The sequence below is a fragment of the Balaenoptera ricei genome, chromosome 4 (genome assembly GCF_028023285.1).
Source record: "Balaenoptera ricei isolate mBalRic1 chromosome 4, mBalRic1.hap2, whole genome shotgun sequence".
Taxonomy (NCBI): Eukaryota; Metazoa; Chordata; class Mammalia; order Artiodactyla; family Balaenopteridae; genus Balaenoptera; species Balaenoptera ricei.
Genome location: NC_082642.1, coordinates 31439774 through 31462053, shown reverse-complemented (window position 1 = coordinate 31462053; position 22280 = coordinate 31439774). Strand labels below are relative to the sequence as shown.

The window sequence follows — 22280 nt, the reverse complement described above, 5'->3', positions numbered from 1 at the left end:
AGTTCAAACATTCTTGATGGGGCCTTGGTGTGCTAACCAGGTTTATGGATCTGTTTCATGGGAATACACTTTACAAACTTGCATTTGTGAGTTGTTTATTCAGTGAGTTTAGGCATCCATTATATTTTTGTCACTGTTGTAGACATGAATGGAAGGGAAGAAAATCATTGCTGGCAAGAGCTATTTCAGATTTCTGCAAGTTGAAGTACTGTGTTAAAAAATTGGAACAATATGTCCATCACTAGACACTATGTTTGATAAAGTAAAGTAATCATAAGTATCACTGTTTTTTTTCCTTTTAATGAAAGGATTTTCAGCCAACATTAGAGAAGCCTGATAAATAAAACCTGTCCAAAAACAGGTTCTTAAACTGGGGTTCACAGATTCCCAAGAGGGTCATGGGTAGAATGCAGGGTGGCTGTGAACTTAAACATGAAAGTAATTACAACATTATCTGCACTCACTTCCAGCTGAAATTGAGCATATCCTTCAATTATGAAGATAAGCAACAACCTGTAGTACTATTAGCAGTACCTGTCTCTTCATCACCAAAAGAAATCACAGATATTTTCCTATCAAATTACAGTTGTTGCAGATATCTGAAAACATTGCTTATACTCATCACTTCTTCAAAATTATAATAATTATTTGATCTGCTAGATTTTGTGTTTTAAAAGCACATATATTATGACATCACACATTTGACTTTTATATATTTTGATAACTATAATTCCATATAATTGGTTTCCTTTGTAATCTCTATGCATCTTATTTTATGCATTTAAAAATATTAACCTGAGAGGGGATCCACAGTCCTTACCAGCTTGCCAAAGGGACAGGAAACATGGGACCAAAAGACTTAAGAATCCCTTTCCTAATATCAGTCTCATATTTCATTTTTTGTTCATTCAACAACCAAGAACATTAAAGTACCTTTAATATGCCCTGGAATGTTCTAAGCACTAGGGCTATAAACACAGACAAGACGAGTTGTTTGGCCTAAGGCGACCCAGCACTGGATCCTACCTGGCTCTTTGCTGGGGCTAATGGTGGACTCTGGGAGGGCTCACACCAAGGAGTACTTCCAGGAACTTCTGCTGCTTGTGTCCTTGTCCCCACAGTGAGCCACAGCCACCTTCCGCCTCTGCAGGAGACAATCCAAAACTAGCAGCCGTGTGGCTGACAGGGTCTTTGTGCTCCGGCCACGTTCCAAGCCTGTGTCTCTCAGGTGGGAGAGCCGAGTTCAGGACAGTGGTGCACCAGAGACCTCCCATCTCCACGTAATATCAAATGGCAAAAGCTCTCCCAGAGATCTCCATCTCAATGCTAAGACACAGCTCCACTCAACAACCAGCAAGCTACAGTGCTGGACACCCTATGCCAAACAACTAGCAAGACAGAAACACAACCCCACCCATTAGCAGAGAAGCTGCCTAAAATCATCATAAGGTAACAGACACCCCAAAACACACAACTGGATGCGGTCCTGTCCACCAGAAAGACAAGATCCAGCCTCATCCACCAGGACGCAGGCACTAGTCCCCTCCACCAGGAAGCATACACAACCCACTGAACCAACCTTACCCACTGGGGGCAGACACCAAAAACAACGGGAACTATGAACCTGCAGCCTGCAAAAAGGAGACCCCAAACACAGTAAGTTAAGCAAAATGAGAAGACAGAGAAACACACAGCAGATGAAGGAGCAAGGTAAAAACCCACCAGACCAAACAAATGAAGAGGAAATAGGCAGTCTACCTGAAAAAGAATTCACAGTGATGATAGTAAAGATGATCCAAAATCTTGGAAATAGAATGGAGAAAATACAAGAAACGTTTAACAAGGACTTGGAAGAACTACAGAGCAACAAACAATGATGAACAACACAATAAATGAAATTAAAAATTCTCTAGAAGGAATCAATAGCAGAATAACTGAGGCAGAAGAACAGAAAAGTGACCTGGAAGATAAAATAATGGAAATAACTAACACAGAGCAGAATAAAGAAAAAAGAATGAAAAGAATTGAGGACAGTCTCAGAGACCTCTGGGACAACATTAAATGCACAAACATTCGATTAAAGGGGTCCCAGAAGAAGAAGAGAAAAAGAAAGGGACTGAGAAAATATTGGAAGAGATTATAGTTGAAAACTTGCCTAATATGGGAAAGGAAATAGTCAATCAAGTCCAGGAAGTGCAGAGAGACCCATACAAGATAAATCCAAGGAAAAACAAGCCAAGACATATATTAATCAAACTATCAAAAATTAAATACAAAGAAAAAATATTAAAAGCACCAAGGGAAAAAAAACAAATAGCATACAAGGGAATCCCCATGAGGTTAACAGCTGATCTTTCAGCAGAAACTCTGCAAGCCAGAATGGAGTGGCAGGACATATTTAAAGTGAGGAAATGGAAAAGCCTACAACCAAGGTTACTCTACTCAGCAAGGATCTCATTCAGATTTGATGGAGAAATTAAAACCCTTACAGACAAGCAAAAGCTAAGAGAATTCAGCACCACCAAACCAGCTTTACAACAAATGCTAAAAGAACTTATCTAGGCAGGAAACACAAGAGAAGGAAAAGACCTACAATAACAAACCTAAAACAATTAAGAAGATGGTAATAGGAACATACATATCGATAATTACCTTAAATGTAAATGGATTAAATGCTCCAACCAAAAGACATAGACTGGCTGAATGGATACAAAACACAAGACCCGTATATATGTTGTCTACAAGAGACCCACTTCAGACCTAGGGACACATACAAACTGAAAGTGAGGGGATGGAAAAAGATACTCCATGCAAATGGAAATCAAAAGAAATCTGGAGTAGCAATTCTAATATCAGACAAAATAGACTTTAAAATAAAGACTATTACAAGAGACAAAGAAGGACTAAAAAATGATCAGGGATCAATCCAAGAAGAAGATATAACAATTGTAAATATTTATGCACCCAACATAGTAGCACCTCAATACATAAGGCAAATGCTAACAGCCATAAAGGGGAAATCAACAGTAGCACAGTCATAGTAGGGGACTTTAACACCCCATTTTCACCAATGGACAGATCATACAAAATGAAAATAAATAAGGAAACACAAGCTTTAAATGACACAGTAAACAAGATGGACTTAATTGATATTTACAGGACATTCCATCCAAAAACAACAGAATACACTTTCTTCTCAAGTGCTTATGGAACATTCTCCAGGATAAATCATAACTTGGTCACAAATCAAGACTTGGTAAATTTAAGAAAGTTGACATCATATCAAGTATCTTTTCTGACCACAATGCTATGAGACTAGATATCAATTACAGGAAAAAATCTGTAGAAAATACAAACACATGGAGGCTAAACAACACACTACTAAATAACGAAGAGATCAGTGAAGAAATCAAAGAGGAAATCAAAAAAATACCTAGAAACAAATGACAATGGAGACACAATGACCTAAAACCTAGGTGATGCAGCAAAAGCAGTTTTAAGAGGGAAGTTTGTAGCAATACAATCCTACATCAAGAAACAAGAAACATCTCAAATAAACAACCTAACCTTACCCTTAAAGCAATTAGAGAAAGAAGAACAAAAAAACCCCAAAGTTAGCAGAAGGAAAGAAATTGTAAAGATCAGACCAGAAATAAATGAAAAAAGAAATGAAGGTACAAGAGCAAAATCAATAAAACTAAAAGCTGGTTCTTTGAGAAGATAAACAAAAGTGATAGACCATTAGCCAGACTCATCAAGAAAAAAAGGGAGAAGACTCAAATCAATAGAATTAGAAATGAAAAGGGAGAAGTAACAACTGACACTGCAGAAATACAAAGGATCATGAAAGATTACTACAAGCAATTATATGCCAATAAAATGGACAACCTGGAAGAAATGGACAAATTCTTAGAAAAGCACAACATTCCGAGACTGAAGCAGGAAGAAATAGAAAATACAAACAGACCAATCACATGCACTGAAATTGAAACTGAGATTAAAAACTTTCCAACAAACAAAAGTCCAGGACCAGATGGCTTCACAGGCGAATTCTATCAAACACGTAGAGAAGACATAACACCTATCCTTCTCAATCTCTTCCAAAATATAGCAGAGGGAGGAACACTCCCCAACTCATTCTACAAGGCCACCATCACCCTGATACCAAAACCAGACAAAGATGTCACAAAGAAAGAAAACTACAGGCCCATATCACGGATGAACGTAGAGGCAAAAATCCTCAACAAAATACTAACAGACAGAATCCAACAGCACATTAAAGGGATCATACCACATGATCAAGTGGGGGTTTTCCCAGGAATGCAAGGATTCTTCAATATACACAAATCAATCAATGTGGTAAAGCATATTAAAAAATTGAAGGAGAAAAACCATATGATCATCTCAATAGATGCAGAAAAAGCTTTCGACAAAATTCAATACCCATTTATGACAAAAACCCTCCAGAAAGTAGGCATAGAGGGAACTTATCTCAACATAATAAAGGCCATATATGATAAACTCACAGTCAACATCATTCCCAATGGTGAAAAACTGAAACCATTTCCTCTAATATGAGAAACAAAACAAGGTTGCCCACTCTCACGACTATTATTCAACATAGTTTTGGAAGTTTCAGCCAAGCAATCAGAGAAGAAAAAGAAATAAAAGGAATCCAAATCAGAAAAGAAGAATAAAGCTGTCACTGTTTGCAGATGACATGATACTATACATAGAGAATCCTAAAGATGCTACCAGAAAACTACTAGAGCTAATCAATGTATTTGGTAAAGTAGCAGGATACAAAATTAATGCACAGAAATCTCTTGCATTCCTATACGCTAATGACGAAAAATCTGAAAGTGAAATTAAGGAAACACTCCCTTTTACCATTGCAACAAAAAGAATAAAACACCTAGGAATAAACCTACCTAAGGAGACAAAAGACCTGTATGCAGAAAATTATAAGACAATGATGAAAGAAATTAAAGATGATACAAACAGATGGAGAGATACACCATGTTCTTGCATTGGAAGAATCAACATTGTGAAAATGACTATACTACCCAAAGCAATCTACAGATTCAATGCATTCCCTATCAAACTACCAATGGCATTTTTCAAAGAACTAGAACAAAATATTTCACCATTTGTATGGAAACACAAAAGACCCTAAATAGCCAAAGCAATTTTGAGAAAGAAAAACGGAGCTGGAGGAATCAGACTCCCGGACTTCAGACTATACTACAAAGCTACAGTAATCAAGACAGCATGGTACTGGCACAAAAACAGAAATATAGATCAATAGAATAGGATAGAAAGCCCAGAGATAAACCCACACACATATGGTCACCTTATTTTTGATAAAGGAGGCAAGAATATACAATGGAGAAAAGACAGCCTCTTCATTAAGTGGTGCTGGGAAAACTGCACAGCTACATATAAAAGAATGAAATTAGAACACTCCCTAACACGATACGCAAAAAATAAACTTGAAATGGATTAAAGACCTAAATATAAGGCCAGACACTGTAAAACTCTTAGAGGAAAACATAGGCCGAACACTCTATGACATAAATCACAGCAAGATCCTTTTTGACCCACCTCCTAGAGAAATGGAAATAAAAACAACCATAAACTAATGGGACCTAATGAAACTTAAAAGCTTTTGCACAGCAAAGGAAACCATAAATAAGACAAAAAGAAAATCCTCAGAAAGGGAGAAAATATTTGCTAATGAAGCAACTGACAAAGGATTAATCTCCAAAATTTACAAGCAGCTCATGCAGCTCAATATCAAAAAAACAAACAACCCAATCCAAAAATGGGCAGAAGACCTAAACAGACATTTCTCCAAAGAAGATATACAGATTGCCAACAAACACATGAAAGGATGCTCGACATCACTAATCATTAGAGAAATGCAAATTGAAACTACAATGAGGTATCACCTCACACCAGTCAGAATGGCCATCATCAAAAAATCTACAAACAGTAAATTCTGGCGAGGGTGTGGAGAAAAGAGAACCCTCTTGCACTGTTGGTGGGAATGTAAATTGATACAGCCACTATGGAGAACAGTATGGAGGTTCCTTAAAAAACTACCAATAGAACTACCATATGACCCAGCAATCCTACTACCAGGCATATACCCTGAGAAAACCATAATTCAAAAGATTCATGTACTACAATGTTCATCGCAGCACTATTTACAATAGCCAGGACATGGAAGCAATATCAGTGTCCATCGATAGATGAATGGATAAAGATGTGGCACATATATACAATGGAATATTACTCAGCCATAAAAGAAATGAAATTGAGTTATTTGTAGTGAGGTGGATGGACCTAGAGTCTGTCATACAGAGTGAAGTTAAGTCAGAAAGAGAAAAACAAATACTGTATGCTAGCACATATATATGGAATCTAAAAAAAAAAAAAAAGGTTCTGAAGAACCTAGGGGCAGGATAGGAATAAAGACACAGACATAGAGAATGGACTTGAGGACACGGGGAGGGGGAAAGTTAAGCTGGGACGAAGTGAGAGAATGGCGTGGACATATATACACTACTAAGTGTAAAATAGATAGCTAGTGGGCAGCAGGTGCATAGCACAGGGAGATCAGCTCGGTTCTTTGTGACCACCTAGAGGAGTGGGATAGGGAGGATGGGAGGGAGACACGAGAGGGAGGATATATGGAGTTATATGTATATGTATTGCTGATTCACTTTGTTATAAAGGAGAAACTAACACAGCATTGTAAAGCAATTATACCCCAATAAAGATGTTTAAAAAAACAAAGAACAAACAAGACAAAATTCCTACTCTCAATAATCTTAAATTCTAGAGAGGCAACCTAAATTATTTTTCCAAGTAGAGTAATTTCTTAAACACTCAGTCTCAAAAGCAACAATAGAAATTCACAAGTAGCATAGATCCTTGCTACTCAGAGTTTGGTGCATGAAATAGCAAACTTGGCATTACCTGGGAATTTGTTAGAAATGAAGAATTTCAGGTCCCATCCCAGAATCTGAATTTTAATAACATCCCAGGGAATTATAAAGTTTGAGAAGTACTGGCTTAGCTTTTAGACCCCACACTACCATCCTTACTACTTCCTTCTTCCCATTTGGCCTGAACATCTGAAACAGTGATGAAAGTCACAAGGTATCAGGAGGCCTCTGATAAAGTTAAGTCTAGATCAAATTGATTTTTCCAAGGCTCATGAAAGAAAGAGGGGGTGGGTCTTGAGAATTCTATTTCTAACCACACAGAAGAGTAAAAATTCGGGCTGGAAAAAAAGTCATGACTGAAAATTTCCTCACATTTTCTCATGCTTAATTTGGTCATTCCTTTGTATGAAATAAGCTCATCTTGTTTAGTGGTACCTCAGTGAAGTGAAATTGGCTACACCCTTCTTTCACTCAAAGTGCTATTCATAGATATCTATTCTCAACCGTGTTATTTATACTCTGTCTAAAAGTAGGTTTCACAGTTATTTAGAATCATGCAGTACCAACAGAGAACTTCTTTAATTTTGATCTGAAGAGCTGAACTCATTTGAATTTCCTAATATAATATCTGGGGAGAACCCCAACCTGTGAAGAATGAAAGGAGAAAAAATGATATGTAAGAAAAGATATTAAAACCCAGTGGCTATTTAAGAGCTGAAAATTGATTGAGTTCTATGTCTGGTGGAAGCTTCTCAAATTCTACACAAACTGCAATAAAGTGGTTTGATAACTAAATCTTACTAAAGGTCTGGGAGCAGTGTTCTCCGCTCACTGCAATCTCTGATCCTGTCTTTGCTTTAAATTCTGATTTTTTTCATCACAGATTTTGGCATTCATTTTTATTTTTAAAAATATTGCATGAAAATATGATTCATCTTGATTAATGAGTTTTGGGGGTTCTCTTAAATTGTGCACCCAAGGTCCTAGTCCCAACCCTTCTGGACATACAAGGTCAGAGGTGAGGAAATCATTAGAATAAATTTCAGAAATAAAAAGTGTTCATTTCTCCCAAGTGATTGTCTTTAATCTTTCAATATTATCAATCATATTAGAATAATTTTTAAAGTAATCATGATACTTGTGTCATGTTGCATTCATACACCACTCATAAGTATAATTAAGATTTGTTGTTTTCGACACGTTACAGTCAAGAAACTCTTCCTTTAATTAATAGGTAAACTGAGGCTTGGATCTTTAACTCGTAGATTTGTGGTTTCTCTAAACAGCTCCAGAGTAAAACGTTTACCAAAAGATAACCCCACTCTAGTATAAGAAGCGGAACATTATGTTTGAACATCGTGTGAAATGCTATTGTCATCAAAGTTAATCACCAAGAAAGCTAGGGCTAATAAATGGCTGAGATGCATTGGAAAATTAGATCTTTACTTGGATTTAAATTAATGAAATTATACAGTATCAGAGATAGCCCCTCGCCAGGACATTTAATGTTAACAATGTTAATAATAGTCTCAAAGGGTATTGTTAAGAGGAACTCTCTCAATTGCCAGATGGAAGCATTGTACCAGTATTGTTGCAAACATAAGGTAACATCAAATAGAAAAGGGTACATGATAGGAAGATAAAGGTAAACCCTATCATCCCATAAAGCACAAATAATCCCAAACATCTCCAATGGCACATGACTGAAGAAAAATAGTCTGGTGCCATACCAAATAATTCCTTAAGACACAAAATAAGCAATAAACACTGTGACCAAACACTCTACTGGCTGTTGTATTCGGCTTCATTTGAAGAAGCAGAGCCCAACCCAAGCTGGGTCAAGTTAAGGGAGGATTATTTTATGGATGAATAGGAAGCAATAAGAAGGCTAGGATACAAGAGAAATGTGACTAGTTCTCATTGAGATGAGCTATATGTGTGAAATACACATTGGATTTCAGAAAGTCAGTATAAAAAAAAGAATGTAAAGTATTTCATTTTCATATTGATGACATGTTGATATGATAATATTTTAGATATATTGGCTTGAATAAAATGTATTATTCAAATGAATTTCACCTATTTCTTCTAACTTTTCTTAATGTGACTACTTGAAAATGTAAAATTACACATGGGGCTCCCATTTGTGACTCATGTTATATTTCTACTGGAGAGCGCAGCTCTAGAGACACTGGTGTTGAGATGTAGTTAGGGAAGGGGATGGTACAAAGCAGGAAGGCAGCAGGAGTGAGAGTGGAGTAGTTTCCTTTCAAAGGAGGAGGGGCCTGACAAGATAAAATTTACTGCTGACTCACTGAAGAGTAAGAGAAACCAGAAAGGAAAGAGACCCTCTACATATGGCAAGCCTAGACTGGAAGGCACCTCCTTCTTTTTCCTCCCTCCACCTCCATCTCCCTCCATCTCCATCTTCCTCCATCTCCACCTCCACCTCCATCTCCGTCACCATCTCCACCTCCATCTCTATCTCCACCTCCATCTCCACCTCCATCTCCATCCCCACCTCTATCTCCACCTCCATCTCCATCTCCATCTCCCTCCTTCCATCTCCATCTCCCTTCCTACCTCCTTTTGTACTCTTCCTTTCCTTCCCCTTTCTCCTCCTTCCTTCCTTCTTCCTTTCCTATCTTTTTTTTTTTTTTTTTTTTAAGAAAAGATATCTTGATTATCCTGAATGGGTCAAACAGGAAAGCAAGTGATGATTAACCACTTACCGTATCATACTTTCCAGGAAAAATCTACAGGTGAAACAAACACAATTTTGAAACTGAACATTGATTAAGATAAAACCTGAAGAGGAATTCCGAGTTGTCTCCTAGTGATGGCAATACCTTGCTTGCTCTGCAATGCCTGCTGCCCATGACTTACCTAACTGTTCCTGCCGATCAGCTCCACAGAGAGGTGATTTTTTTTCTTTTTTTTTTAAATTTAATTAATTAATTTATTTATGGCTGTGTTTGGTCTTCGTTTCTGTGCGAGGGCTTTCTCTAGTTGCGGCAAGTGGGGGCCACTCTTCATCGCAGTGCGCGGGCCTCTCACTATCGCGGCCTCTCTTGTTGCGGAGCACATGCTCCAGACGCGCAGGCTCAGTAGTTGTGGCTCACGGGCCCAGTTGTTCCGCGGCATGTGTGATCTTCCCAGACCAGGGCTCAAACCCATGTCCCCTGCATTGGCAGGCAGATTCTCAACCACTGCGCCACCAGGGAAGCCCCTAGAGGTGATTCTTAAAGGTTTGTGGAGACCATCCTTTATGTGTATGTCAAACAGATTGCATTTGTAACATTTAATGCCCACAATAACAATAATAAAACATGCTGGCGTGTGCTCCCTGTGTAAACACTTTCTTCTGAAGATAGAGCCAGCGGAATGTTTTAGGAACTTTGACATTTATGGCTGTATTTATAATCTTTTTTGGATCATATCCTCACAGAGTCACATGTTCGTATATTTTAAATTCTCTGGAGAAATAAAAATGTTTAAACATAATATAATGATGTGATATGCATTTTATGAGCCCTTGCTCACCATCTAGGCATGGGAAAAGAGAATTGTATGGTGAATCCTGAGAAGGGTTTCTATAAGTGTCGAATTTTCTAGATCTGTGCCACAAAGCTAAGGTGATTAGAAAGAGAAAGAGGAGGTGTATATTCAACTCTGACAGAGACTTCTTTTTTTGCTTGAAACTAGACTACCCTAAAAGTTGGAAACTAGACATTCACCCTGTTTGGAATATGCATTGTGGAGACTTCTTTGGGCAGACACATGCACTTTTTGTGCTTTCAAAGAAAATGAAGAAGACCCAGGAATTTTTTTGCCACTCTATACTCATACATAATATGAATTTACCTACTGTTTATTTTTTGAAGTTTTCTGGTCTATAGCATAACAGCCCAAGATATATCCATCTGGCCATAGAAACAAACCCTTTATTTTTAGCCAAAGCAACGCAGCTAAGTTTTACTAAACACTTAATTTGGTATATACCAAGTATCTTACATGTGTTAATTTATTAAACAGCCATAACAATTCTAACTAGCAAGTGACAAAGATGGTATTCAAACCCAGGGGATGTCTCATACCTGAAACTGTTCCTATACAAATATGCTATCCTGGAGGGAGAGGACACAGAAATTTTAAAACATATCTTCAAATTTTTTGACATTCCTCCTAAAGAGAGTATTCCCCTAAAATCTGACCAACCTTAGAGATTGGCTGACCAATAGAGGATGGCAGAAGAGACAGCTGTCTTCAGATGTTAGGTCAAGGTAGAAAGCCATTCAGTGTCCACCGGTTTAATTTGAGACACTCATCTCTGGGGTCCTGAACCGTTATGTAAGAAGCACAAGGCTGCCATGTTGTGAGGAAGCTCAGACTACAGTTTTTGCAGTGATTTCTTACACAGCTAGAACAGAAGATTTTAAGTTTAGCTGAGGGTTAGGGATCCAATGAATATGAAGCCTTATCTCTTATTACTGATAAATTTTAAAAAGACCAATTCTTATGCAGGTTCCATTTAAAAACTGTTATACTCAAGTAATAGTTATGCCTAATACAATATGTCCGACTTTGTTCTAAAGACTTTTATATGCATTGATGCACAAAATCTTCACAATAGTCATGAAGCAGATGTTGTAATCATCTCTAATTTTACATAGAAAGAAACAGAGAGGCTAAGTGTTTGCCCAAGGTCAGTCAGCTATTAAATGGAAGAGCTAGGATTTGAACTAGGGTCTTCTGGTTCCAGATTCTGTGTTTTTACCTCTTTTACTGCCATGAACAAATTCTCAAATTAAAGCGATGACTATTTAAAAAAAAAGATTAATAAAAAATAAGCATTTTCCCTCTCTGGTGATTCTTTACCACTCTTCCCACTGAAAGGTAGAGCTTGTATCTCCTCCCCTTGAGTCTGGGTGGACTTGTGAATGCTTCAACCAATAGAATACAGCAGAAGTGAGGCTGGGTGCCCGCGAAGGCTAGGTCATAAAAGGTCTTACACCTTCTACTTTGTTCATGGGAATATTTGCTCTTGGAGACCTAAGTCATTACAGAAAAAGTCCAAAGTCCAAAAGTCTGAAGCCACCATGCTGTGCAGAAGCCCCAGCCCATGCAGAAGTCACTGCAGTTGACAGTCCCAGATGAGCAGCCTTTGAGCCATTCTAACCTGGACACTGACGTGTGAGTGAGAAGTCTCCAGACATCCAGCCTCTGTCTTTTGAAATACCCTCTGCCCTTTGAGTCTGCCCAGCTGAGGCTTCAGATATTGTAGCCCAGACACAAGCTATCGCTGTTGTGTTCTAAATTCGTGATCCACAGAATCAGAGAGAATGATAAAATGGTTGTTGTTTTAGGTCCCTGATTTTGAGGGGTTTGTTACACAGAAAAGGACAATTGAGATGTTCTCCTTCACTGACAACTTCTAAACTTGACTCCTAGAAGTAAGTACTAAAAATGTTTGCTGTTACATTTTCAGTCCCTTTTCTATACTTTTAAACATTGTTCATATTCTGTTTTAAATATTAATAGGACCATTATATTTAAATTGTTCATACACTTGCTTTTTTTCACACTCATTTATTCAAGATATTTTTAATTGAGAACTTATGCCAAGCATTGTTTAAGATATTGAGGATTCAGGATGAACAAAGTCCTAAAGCAGATGGAGGTTATGTTTACGTAACAATGTCTTGCTTTATATGTCCATATATACAGGTCTATATAATTCTTTTTCTCTGCCCACATCGTATTCCTTTTTATCTTTGCATACAGATATATAGTACTTGAAGTGATTCATATTGTTGGATACATACAATGTTTCCAATATTTTGCTATTTCCAACAACGTATAAGTGCACATGTATACTTTCTCTTAATAGAAAGCGCGAGAAGTATAATTGGGGAGAACTGTAGTTTTAATTCTAATAGTGCCACATTGTTTTCAACAACTGACACTCCCATCAGTAGCACAGGAAAATGCCTGTCCCCTGACCCTCACTGACACTTGAGTCGATGTTCTGCGAGCAAAACTCTCTTATTTTAATTCACATTTCCCCCAATTATTAATGAGGTTAAACATCTTCAGGAACCAATTATAACTCCTTTTCAGTGAATTGTTTATTGTTATTCTTTGCGCATTTAAAAATTGGTTGTCTTCCTTAACTTAAGGTGTGACTACTTTAGTCTAATTATGAATCCTTTATCTCTTAAATATGGAGCAAAAACAGCTTTAGTTTAAACCTGCTTTTTTTAAAACATCTTTATTGGAGTATAATTGCTTTACAATGGTGTGTTAGTTTCTGCTGTATGACAAAGTGAATCAGCTATACATATACATCTATCCCCATATCCCCTCCCTCTTGCATCTCCCTCCCACCCTCCCTATCCCACCCCTCTAGGTGGTCACAAAGCACCAAGCTGATTTCCCTGTGCTATGCGGCTGTTTCCCACTAGCTATCTATTTTACACTAAACCTGCTTTTAAGCTTCATATTGCTTTTTATTATACAGAAGATTTTGATTTTTATGTGGGCAAATCTGTCCATCTGTTACTTCATGTCTTTTGGATTTTATATCTTGCCTATGAAGGCCTCCATGCCAAAGTTATATAAACATTATCTTTGGCCTCTATATTTAAAAATGTTTCTTTAAACATCAGTTATTTATTTTTTTAATGTATATGGACTTTTCTCTTAGTGACTTGGTGTGGTAGGCGTCTAGATTTCCTTTTCTTTTTGGTCTATTGATTGATTCTCAGTTCCCAACTAATATGTATTTAGTTACTATCGATTATAGTTTATTTTCATGTTTGGCAGGGCAAATTGACCCTCTTGGTTCCTCTTTCTCAAAAACATCTTGGCTTTTCTTTTATTTTCTCTTCCAAAGTTTGGAAGTGTGGCTTATTGAGTTCCTTTCAAAAAACAATTCCTATGTGGTTTTTTTTATTAAGACTTAATTGAATTTATAGAGAAGTGATATCTTTACAACCCAGAAACGTGGTCTCTTCTTCATTTACTCAAGTTTTCCATTAAGTTTTATAATATTTTTTCATCTAGGTCCTGGCATATTTCTCTCTGTTTCATTCCTAAAAACCTAATTATTTTGTTACAATTGTGAATGGGACGATTATCAAAGTTTTATTCAGTTATTGCTAGAATGTGGAAAAGCCACAGATTTCTGTGTGTTGACCTTGGAGACAATCTCTTTACTTACCAATTGTCACTTGATCCTCTGGGTGTCTGAGCAAAAAATTATATCATCTACAAATAATAAATATTTTGTCTCTTTGTTCTCCCCCCCAATTCATCATTCTTATTTTTCTGATTAATTCATTAACTACGACTTCCAATAAAGTTTTGACAAGTTGAGGTGAAAGTAAGCACACTTTTCTTGCTCCTAAACGTTTTATTATCAAGTATGACACTTGCTGTATGTTTCTAGTAGAAAACTTTAGCAAGATAAAAAAGCTCACTCTGTTTCTAACTCAGCATTTGATGAAAAGTGGATCTTGAATTTTATCAAATGCTTTTTTCAGACAACTGTTAAGACATTATGTAGATTTTCTCCTTTAATCCATTAATGTAACAAAACAAAAGATGACATAAGGTTCATTCAGCCAACACATATTTATTGAGCACCTATTATTTATGTGCCAAGAACTATGATAAATCCCAGGAATATAAACAAGAACAAGACCGGAAAGTTTTCTGCCCTGAAGTTGAGCAATCTTTGCATTCTTAGGATAAACCCTATTTACTCTAGGTGTGTTACTCTTTCAGTATGCTGCAGGACTTGATTTGATATTGCTTTGCTTAGGATTTTTGCATCTACATTCCTGAGTGGAACCAGATTATGTTGCCCTGGGCCCCATTCAAAACTGACAGTTTTACAAGTTCTCAGTAAAGAAACTGGAGCAAAGTATAGTGCTTCTCTCCATTTATTCAAGTCTTCTTTTAAATCTGTAATAAATTTTGCAGTTTTCTTCCTGTGGGTCTTCAACATTCCTTATTAAATATATTCCTAGATAATGTATTCATTTCATTATGAGTGAGATGTTTAAATCAACTCTTCTAATTATTTATTGCTTGTGTATATAAAACCAATTGATTTTTGTATATTTGGTTTATGATTGGTCACTTAGACAGAAATTGTTCAATAAGGCTTTTCATTTGTTTTTTTTTTTTTTTTTGGTCAGCAGCTACATTTATTTTGACCAGACACAGGAGTCAGACGATACTCCCAACAATCAAACCATTAGGTCTTGTAAGCAAAACAGGCAAAAAGGGGGAACTAACCAGGACCAGCATCTACCATTTTCCTTGTGTGTTCACAAGCCATTTTTTTTTTTTTGAGTTGGCCTTGAGAATGAATTTAGAGAAAGCTAGCAGAATACCAAGTACTAATGTGAAGAGACCCTATATGCACACACTGGACCTGTCATGTCCAGCTCCCCACACCCACTACCTTTGACTGACAACAAGGCAGGAAGGAATTATTAAACTACTAGGTAGCATGAAGTTATCCAGTAAGAGGCACACCTCCAGCTCAGGTTTGAGACACCAGACCTCAGAGTAAAGGAACTTATGTTAGGTGGTCTGTAAAAAGTAATAGAAGACTAAGGCTTGGAAAGAGGATAAACGGGGACACATTAAAAAATCTCTTCTCCTGGGACGACCTGTTTAAGATAGAAACAATACACCTTCCAATCTGACCCATTTCTGACTCACAGTCATGCCAAGGGTGAACCTTAAGGAAAACTAAGTTTAAACCTCTTACAGAATATCTCACCCCCACCTAAGGGTTGGGGCAAGAAAACAATTTTAAATGACTATTACAGAGGCATAACTTCAAACTTAAAAATGGCCTGAGACATCCCAGTGATATGCTGTAGAGAATCATGAGTCAGAGGGTTAGTCACATGTATACTGTGGGTCAAATGACTCATAAACATGCCAGGTAGGCCATGTTGCTTGGAAGTTTATCTAGTTTCTGGTCGGTCCTGCCTTTAGTAATCCTGCAATGGCACTTGGGCACACAGTGAGGCCTTTGGCACCACTTCCCTATAACCTAGCCCCCACCCCTCTGTTCATCCTCAGGTGATCGGTCTGTTTGCACCAGTACCCTTGGAAAGTGAGGGTTTGATGTGCCTCCTGCCAGTATCTTGGTCATGTGTGCTGCTGCTGGTGTGTTTCAAATACTACTGAAAACATGGTATTTTTTTTTTTCTGAGCATTTTCCTGGTACTGGGTCCAACAGGAAAATCCCCCGTGGTCACCTCTCCCCTGGACCCGGGGTTATTTTTCCTCATTTTTTCTTTCTTTTCTCCTCAGACTTGTAGTAGGGGTTCCACAACATGAAAAGCAGAATTATAATAGGGATGAGAAAGTAGGTGATGTAGACAGATATATGGAATAGTCGTTCATGGAAAGTCTTAGGTCCTTGTCCTCTGAAACAACTGGCTTTGGAGAAATCCTGGAGTAGAAACGTGGAGAGGATTGGAATCAGAGTTGTCATGGTGTGAACCGAGTAGATGATTGCAGGGGTGCAGATCCACCTGCAGCCTCCATGAACACTGGTATGACCACGTTCTTTCTAAAAGCATCCGTCATGGGGACACGTTGAAGAAGACATATGTTGGGATGAGAAAGAAAGGCAACTGAAACACAAGCTCGCAAAACAGGAAGGACTTAAACCACACAGGGGGGTTGTGTAGCAGGGGGTCTTTGAACTCCTCAGTATAGCACTGCCACAGGTTTCTCAGCTCCACCGGGTAGAGATCACGAGGCAGCCCTGCCTGCAGGTCCACGAGCAGGGTGATGGGGACGTGGGACAGGAAGTAGAGGCCCATCAGCCACCCCAGGCCATGCCGGGCGCCCAGAGACCCCATCATCCGTCGGTTGGGCAGAGCAGGATCCCAGACTACCAGGCTTTTCATTTTTAACTGATATTTTTCCTGGTTTTCAGACTTCAGGATAGACCATCATAATATGAGTAAATAGTACTATTTTCCTCTTCCTCATCAATATCACTAATCCTTTTCCCTCTGTGCCTGATCTTCTTTCATGGGTTAGAAATTGCAGCACAATCTCGAGTAGTATTTATAATAAAGAACATCCTTGTATTTTTTTCTTCTTTTAAAGTCAATGTTCCTAGAGTTTTATTGTTAGATAATCACACATTGAGATAAATAATCTGCACCAACTTGAGAAAGAAGATTTCATTCCTATTCTGGTCCTAGTTATCAGGTGCTTTTACTAAAAATGTATGTTGCATTTTTTGCAAAATAGTTTTTGACATATTTTGGAATAATCGCTTTATTTTTCTTCCATGACATATGGATTTGAAAATTATATTAATTAATTCATAATATTGAATTATCTTTGCATTCTTGAAAGAAAACCTGTTAGGGTTTGTTTCATTATTTCACAAACAGCTGGGTAAATGTAATATTGCATTTTAGATTTTGGCATCTAAATCTTAATATTTGTGAGGTTACTTTGTCATTTTCTCTTTTGTGTTAGTTTTATAAATTTTCGGTGTTAGAATTTTGCCAGGTCGCGAACTGGGATTTTTTTCCCACATATTTTAATGTCCTTGAAGAGTTAATAAGTCAGAAAATTATTTGTTCTTTAAATTTTGAAATAATTTTGCTTTAAATCCTCTGAATAGGTAAATATTTCCTTCTGTTTTTCAGTTTCTTCTTAAGAATGTTTCCTGCTTCTTCAGCAGTTAAAATTTATGTTTGATAAGCATGAGAATAATTCTTTAAATCAAGATTTTCAGATGTTTTCATGTCTAAGATGACACTTCCTTTCTTATCCCTAATTTTTTCCTCATCTCTTATTTTTCTTTGCTTAGAATAGAGGTTTGTATATTTTATTCTTTTTGTTCTATTTATTGTCTGCTTTTTTCTAAAGAACCACTCAGATTTATTTCTCTATTCTATTCCTTTTTGTTTACAAATTTTAATTTCTGCTTTCATCTGTAATCATTTTTTCTTTTTTTTCCCCTTAGTCATGCTTTGTTTTGCTCTTAGCTTCTCAAGTTAATGGCTTAATTCATTTGTTTCTTTTATTATTTAAAAATAGTAAAAGTATGTTTTTTGCCTGATTATAGCTTTGACTAAATACCACAGGTTTGAATATGTAGTGTTCTTATAATTATAATTTTCTAAGTATTTTGTAATTACACTTTGAATCTCCTATTTGACCCAGAGGAATATTGTTTTGTTTCTTTACATCAAAAGCTTGGGAAATTTTTAAAAAATTAGTATTGTTCAACTATTAATTTTGTTGCATTTTGATCAAAGAATATGGTCTGTATAGATCTGCCTTTTAGAAAATTCTGAGGTTTTCTTTGTGATCAAATATATATAAAATTTTAAGTGTTTCCAAATATTTAAAAAGCGAATATATCTTATATTTGAGGTTATTACATTTCCATGTGTATTTTCAAATTGACTCAATTTATGATATAATCAGATACTCCATTTCTTTGTCTATTGCCTATTTTAACTCTTAAGAGCAGAAAAGTGCTTCCTTTTCTTACTGTGCATCCATTGCTGTCAATTCCTCTTTCAAATTCTAACAGTTTTTGCTTTATGCTTATTATATACTCTGTTATTTGGCACATGAAAGTTGAATCCTGATACATTTTAATTTGGGATCTTCCTATCAACCCTGAAAAAAAAAAGATTATCTATGAGACATTTAAATTTTTTTCCTTGAAAATCTACTTCATCTTATATGATTGTAATTCCAACTGTTAGTTGGGGAGAGTAGTTCTTTTATATCTTAATACAATCTTATACTTTCAATTTTCTTGTGTTTATCTTTCTTAGGTATCTTTGATAGACAGCTGTTGCAGATTATGACCTGGTTTTTGCCATTTAATATGATAAAGTTATCATATTTGTCGTAAATTATATGTTTGTGCTTACTCAAATTGATTTACATTTTGTTTCAGTTTCTTTGCTCTTTCTTTTGATCTTTATCTTTGACTCTATCATTCAAGTTTTCTTTTCTCTTTTCTCTTTTCTGATGTACAAGTATACATCCTACTTTTACTTTTGCTCAAGTTTACCTCTAAAAAATAAGCAACTGTATTTCTCTGTCCACATCAAGGGGAAAGAATCAGTGTCTACCACTTTCCCTCCTTTGCACAATAAAGACAATAGCCCTCCGTTCTTTCCTCGAGGTCTCCTCCACTACCTAGGGATTTAGACCCAACTTCTTATTTGCTAAGTATTATTATTTACATGCTATATTTTCTCTTTCAAGGATTCAAGGTGAAGTTTCCAATCTCTGTTGTAGCTACAGTGTATTTGCAACAATTTAGACTTGATCCCACATTAAAATATTTCACTACTTACTGCCAGTCCTTTTAAGTCCTGTACATCTTCCTTGTACAGGATGTTTTTAAAACTGGACTCATTTTATGAAAATTGTCTGGAAAACTTTGATTTTTCTTTCATGAAGACGACTTCATTAATTTAGTTTTCGACACTTGGTATCAGAGAATGCTTTTTTATTGACTTCAAATGTGAATGTGTCCAGATTTAGCATTCTTAGATCTTAGTAAATTGGGCCTCTGAAGATGTTGCTTTATTAAGTTCTGGTCCTGATTATTTTCTTTTGTTTTTTCCTGCCTTCCAGAATTCTTTTTATGAAAAATTAAAATTTCAAACTTCCATAGAAACTCGTCTCTTTATATTAATTTTGTCTAGTATTCATCAAGCTCACTTGATCTGAATATTTACTTACTTAAGTTCAGGAAGTTATTTTCTTTAACTCTAAATATATATATATATATATATATATATATATATATATATATATATATATATATATATATATATAAAACATTGCTATTTTTCTATTTGTTCAGGTGTCTCCTTTGGCAGCACTAGTTTTCTTCTTGTTGGATTTCCACTCTCTGCACTCTGACTCTATCATCTCTTTTCATAATATTTTTTTTATCTCAAATTCATTTTCTTTTAATTCTGGAAGAGTGCTTCAAATCTGTCCTCTATATTACTGATTTCACTATAAACATTGCCCATTAAGCACTTTATTGCTTCTAATGCATTTTCCATTTTTATATTTCATATTCAGTTTTATAACATTTTTCCTTCTTTCATCTTACTCTGTATTCTAGGTTCTTAACCAGCTTCCTTCTCACCTCAATATATTTTCTTCTCTCATTTTTCATCTCCTGCTTCATGGGGTCCTTGGATGTTATTTAGATTACAAAGCATATGCTGTTTAAAATTTATTCCGATTTCCTGTAGTAAATCTTTTTCAAAAGTACACTCTTCCTCTGCCTCCTGAGTCCTATATTTTCATTTCTTAAAGTTACAAAATTTGTCATATGCCTCATAATGAGGTTCTATTTTACCTGTTTATTCATCCCTGAATGATGACTATTTTATCTTGCCTGTTATTTCTCTGTAAAACACTGAATAGATTTTTCTTAGATCCCATCAAAGTTTACTTGGTTTTTGTTCTAATCCTCTTTTAGATCTTATGCTATATGACATTTTACCCATTCAGTGATTAAACATCCTGATGGGAGATTTATTCTAACATTATGTGAGCCGAGGTCAAACTTCCTCTGTGGATGGCTAAGCCATTGTGCCAGGTGCCAGATCTGGAATGACCTGACCTAGTTCTTTTTGCTACCACAAAGTAGGCTGAAAAAGAAACTTTTGACTTTGTGGCAAATCCTCCATTGCATAGCCCAACTACTGGCCATATGGTGCAACCACAAGGGCCTGGCCCCAAGCAGTGGCTGCCCTCAGGTTCTTAGGACCTGTAAGGGAGAAGTGCCCTGCTAGTCCCAAGCCTGTCATGCCCTCCCACCATGGACCCTATATTTCAGGGTATTATTAAAATGCCTTCAAGATCTCCTTCACTTTTTTCCTCTCAAGTCTGTACCACTTTCTCAATGAGGGAGTCCTAGTGTCTTTCATAGATAAGGTTCCATTGGCAAAAAACGTACTTGACATTTCTACATGTGAAAAGTGTTCTTCTCTACCTCCCGGCAATGATGCAGGAGTTCCCAATTCTTGTGTTCCCTTTGATGCTTTAATAGGAATTTGGAAGGTTCCTGTGCTTACATTGCCATCTTTACCTGGAAGTAAGTTAGGAATATCTAAACAAGCAGGACATGTCTCGGAGGCTGTGGTGACCTCTCAGTTGGGCTTAGATTTGGGTACCAATGCAGATCCATTTTCCACAGGGCCAGCCGTACCGATGGGCTTCCAAGTGGCTCTCAGAAGTGTTTTTCTGCCAATCCCAGCCAGTTTCCTGGATTACAGCTAAGTTCCAATGATTCTTCTTGCTGTTTCCAAGTTGGCCTGGTGCATACATATATCTGAATGTCTACCTTGGTTCTCACTTTTTTTTAAAGCCCAATTATATATGAATACCTATGAGGTGCTTCACCTGTATGATTTCGTTTAATCTTCACCTGAAACTTCACCTGTATGATTTCGTTTAATCTTCACAAAATAGTTCAACATAGATACTATTATAGTCCCCAATTTACAAATGAAGGACTTGAAGCCTAGAAAAGGATTTAAACAACTTAAGATCACTCAGATAGTGAGTGTCAGAATCACTACTTACTGGCCTGTCATCCCCTAAAACCCATGTTTTTAACCAGTATTTCAAAAGCCTCTAAGCTAGAGATTCCCCCCCCCCCCCAAAATAGATAGATTTCCCACATTAACCATGAGTGTTAGCAGCCATTTGGATTCCCTGCCACCATGTCGTACCTTTTCACCATGGACCAACAGTCTACTAGATGAATCCATGTTTATATCAAACTTACTCTTCCCTCCCATCTTAGAATAAAAGACATCTTTCCTCCAGAGCAGCTCCCTCCCTGTGTGCCCAAGATTCCCTTCCCTTTCTTCTCCTTCCATGAATCTCTGTCCCTACTTGTTCTGTCATCTCACCATAAAAACACGGTCATGTCTCTCCCATCTCTTCTCAACATTGCATTGACCTCCAACCACTACTCTTTGTTTTTCTTTCCATTACTGCCAAACTTCTTCCATTGTCATGGGAAACTAGTTTGCACTAGCTTTTTCCATTTCCTTTTTGTTCCTTAATCTCCCCAGTTTTCACCCCTAGCGACCCCACTAAAACACCCCACCCAAGATGACTGTGGCCTCCCAATTGTGAGAACACACTTTGGTCTTCCACTACCACTTTCCACTACACATGGAAACATTGATGCCTTCCTTTATAAATTTATTTCCACCTTCTTTCCATGATTCCACTCTCTTCTGTCCTCCTCCTGTCTCCTTGGCC

The 22280-nt window shown here is 36.9% G+C and overlaps 1 protein-coding gene across 1 annotated transcript; it reads right to left on the bottom strand.

The window, feature by feature from the left end:
- Positions 1-16192: 16192 nt before the first annotated feature.
- LOC132365253 (sigma intracellular receptor 2-like) lies at positions 16193-16852 on the bottom strand. The gene is made up of 2 exons (XM_059921943.1): positions 16578-16852; positions 16193-16534 (listed from the first exon to the last, which is right to left on the bottom strand). The coding sequence occupies exons 1-2, from the start codon at positions 16850-16852 to the stop codon at positions 16267-16269; spliced, it is 543 nt and encodes a 180-aa protein (XP_059777926.1). The 3' UTR covers positions 16193-16266.
- Positions 16853-22280: the final 5428 nt, after the last annotated feature.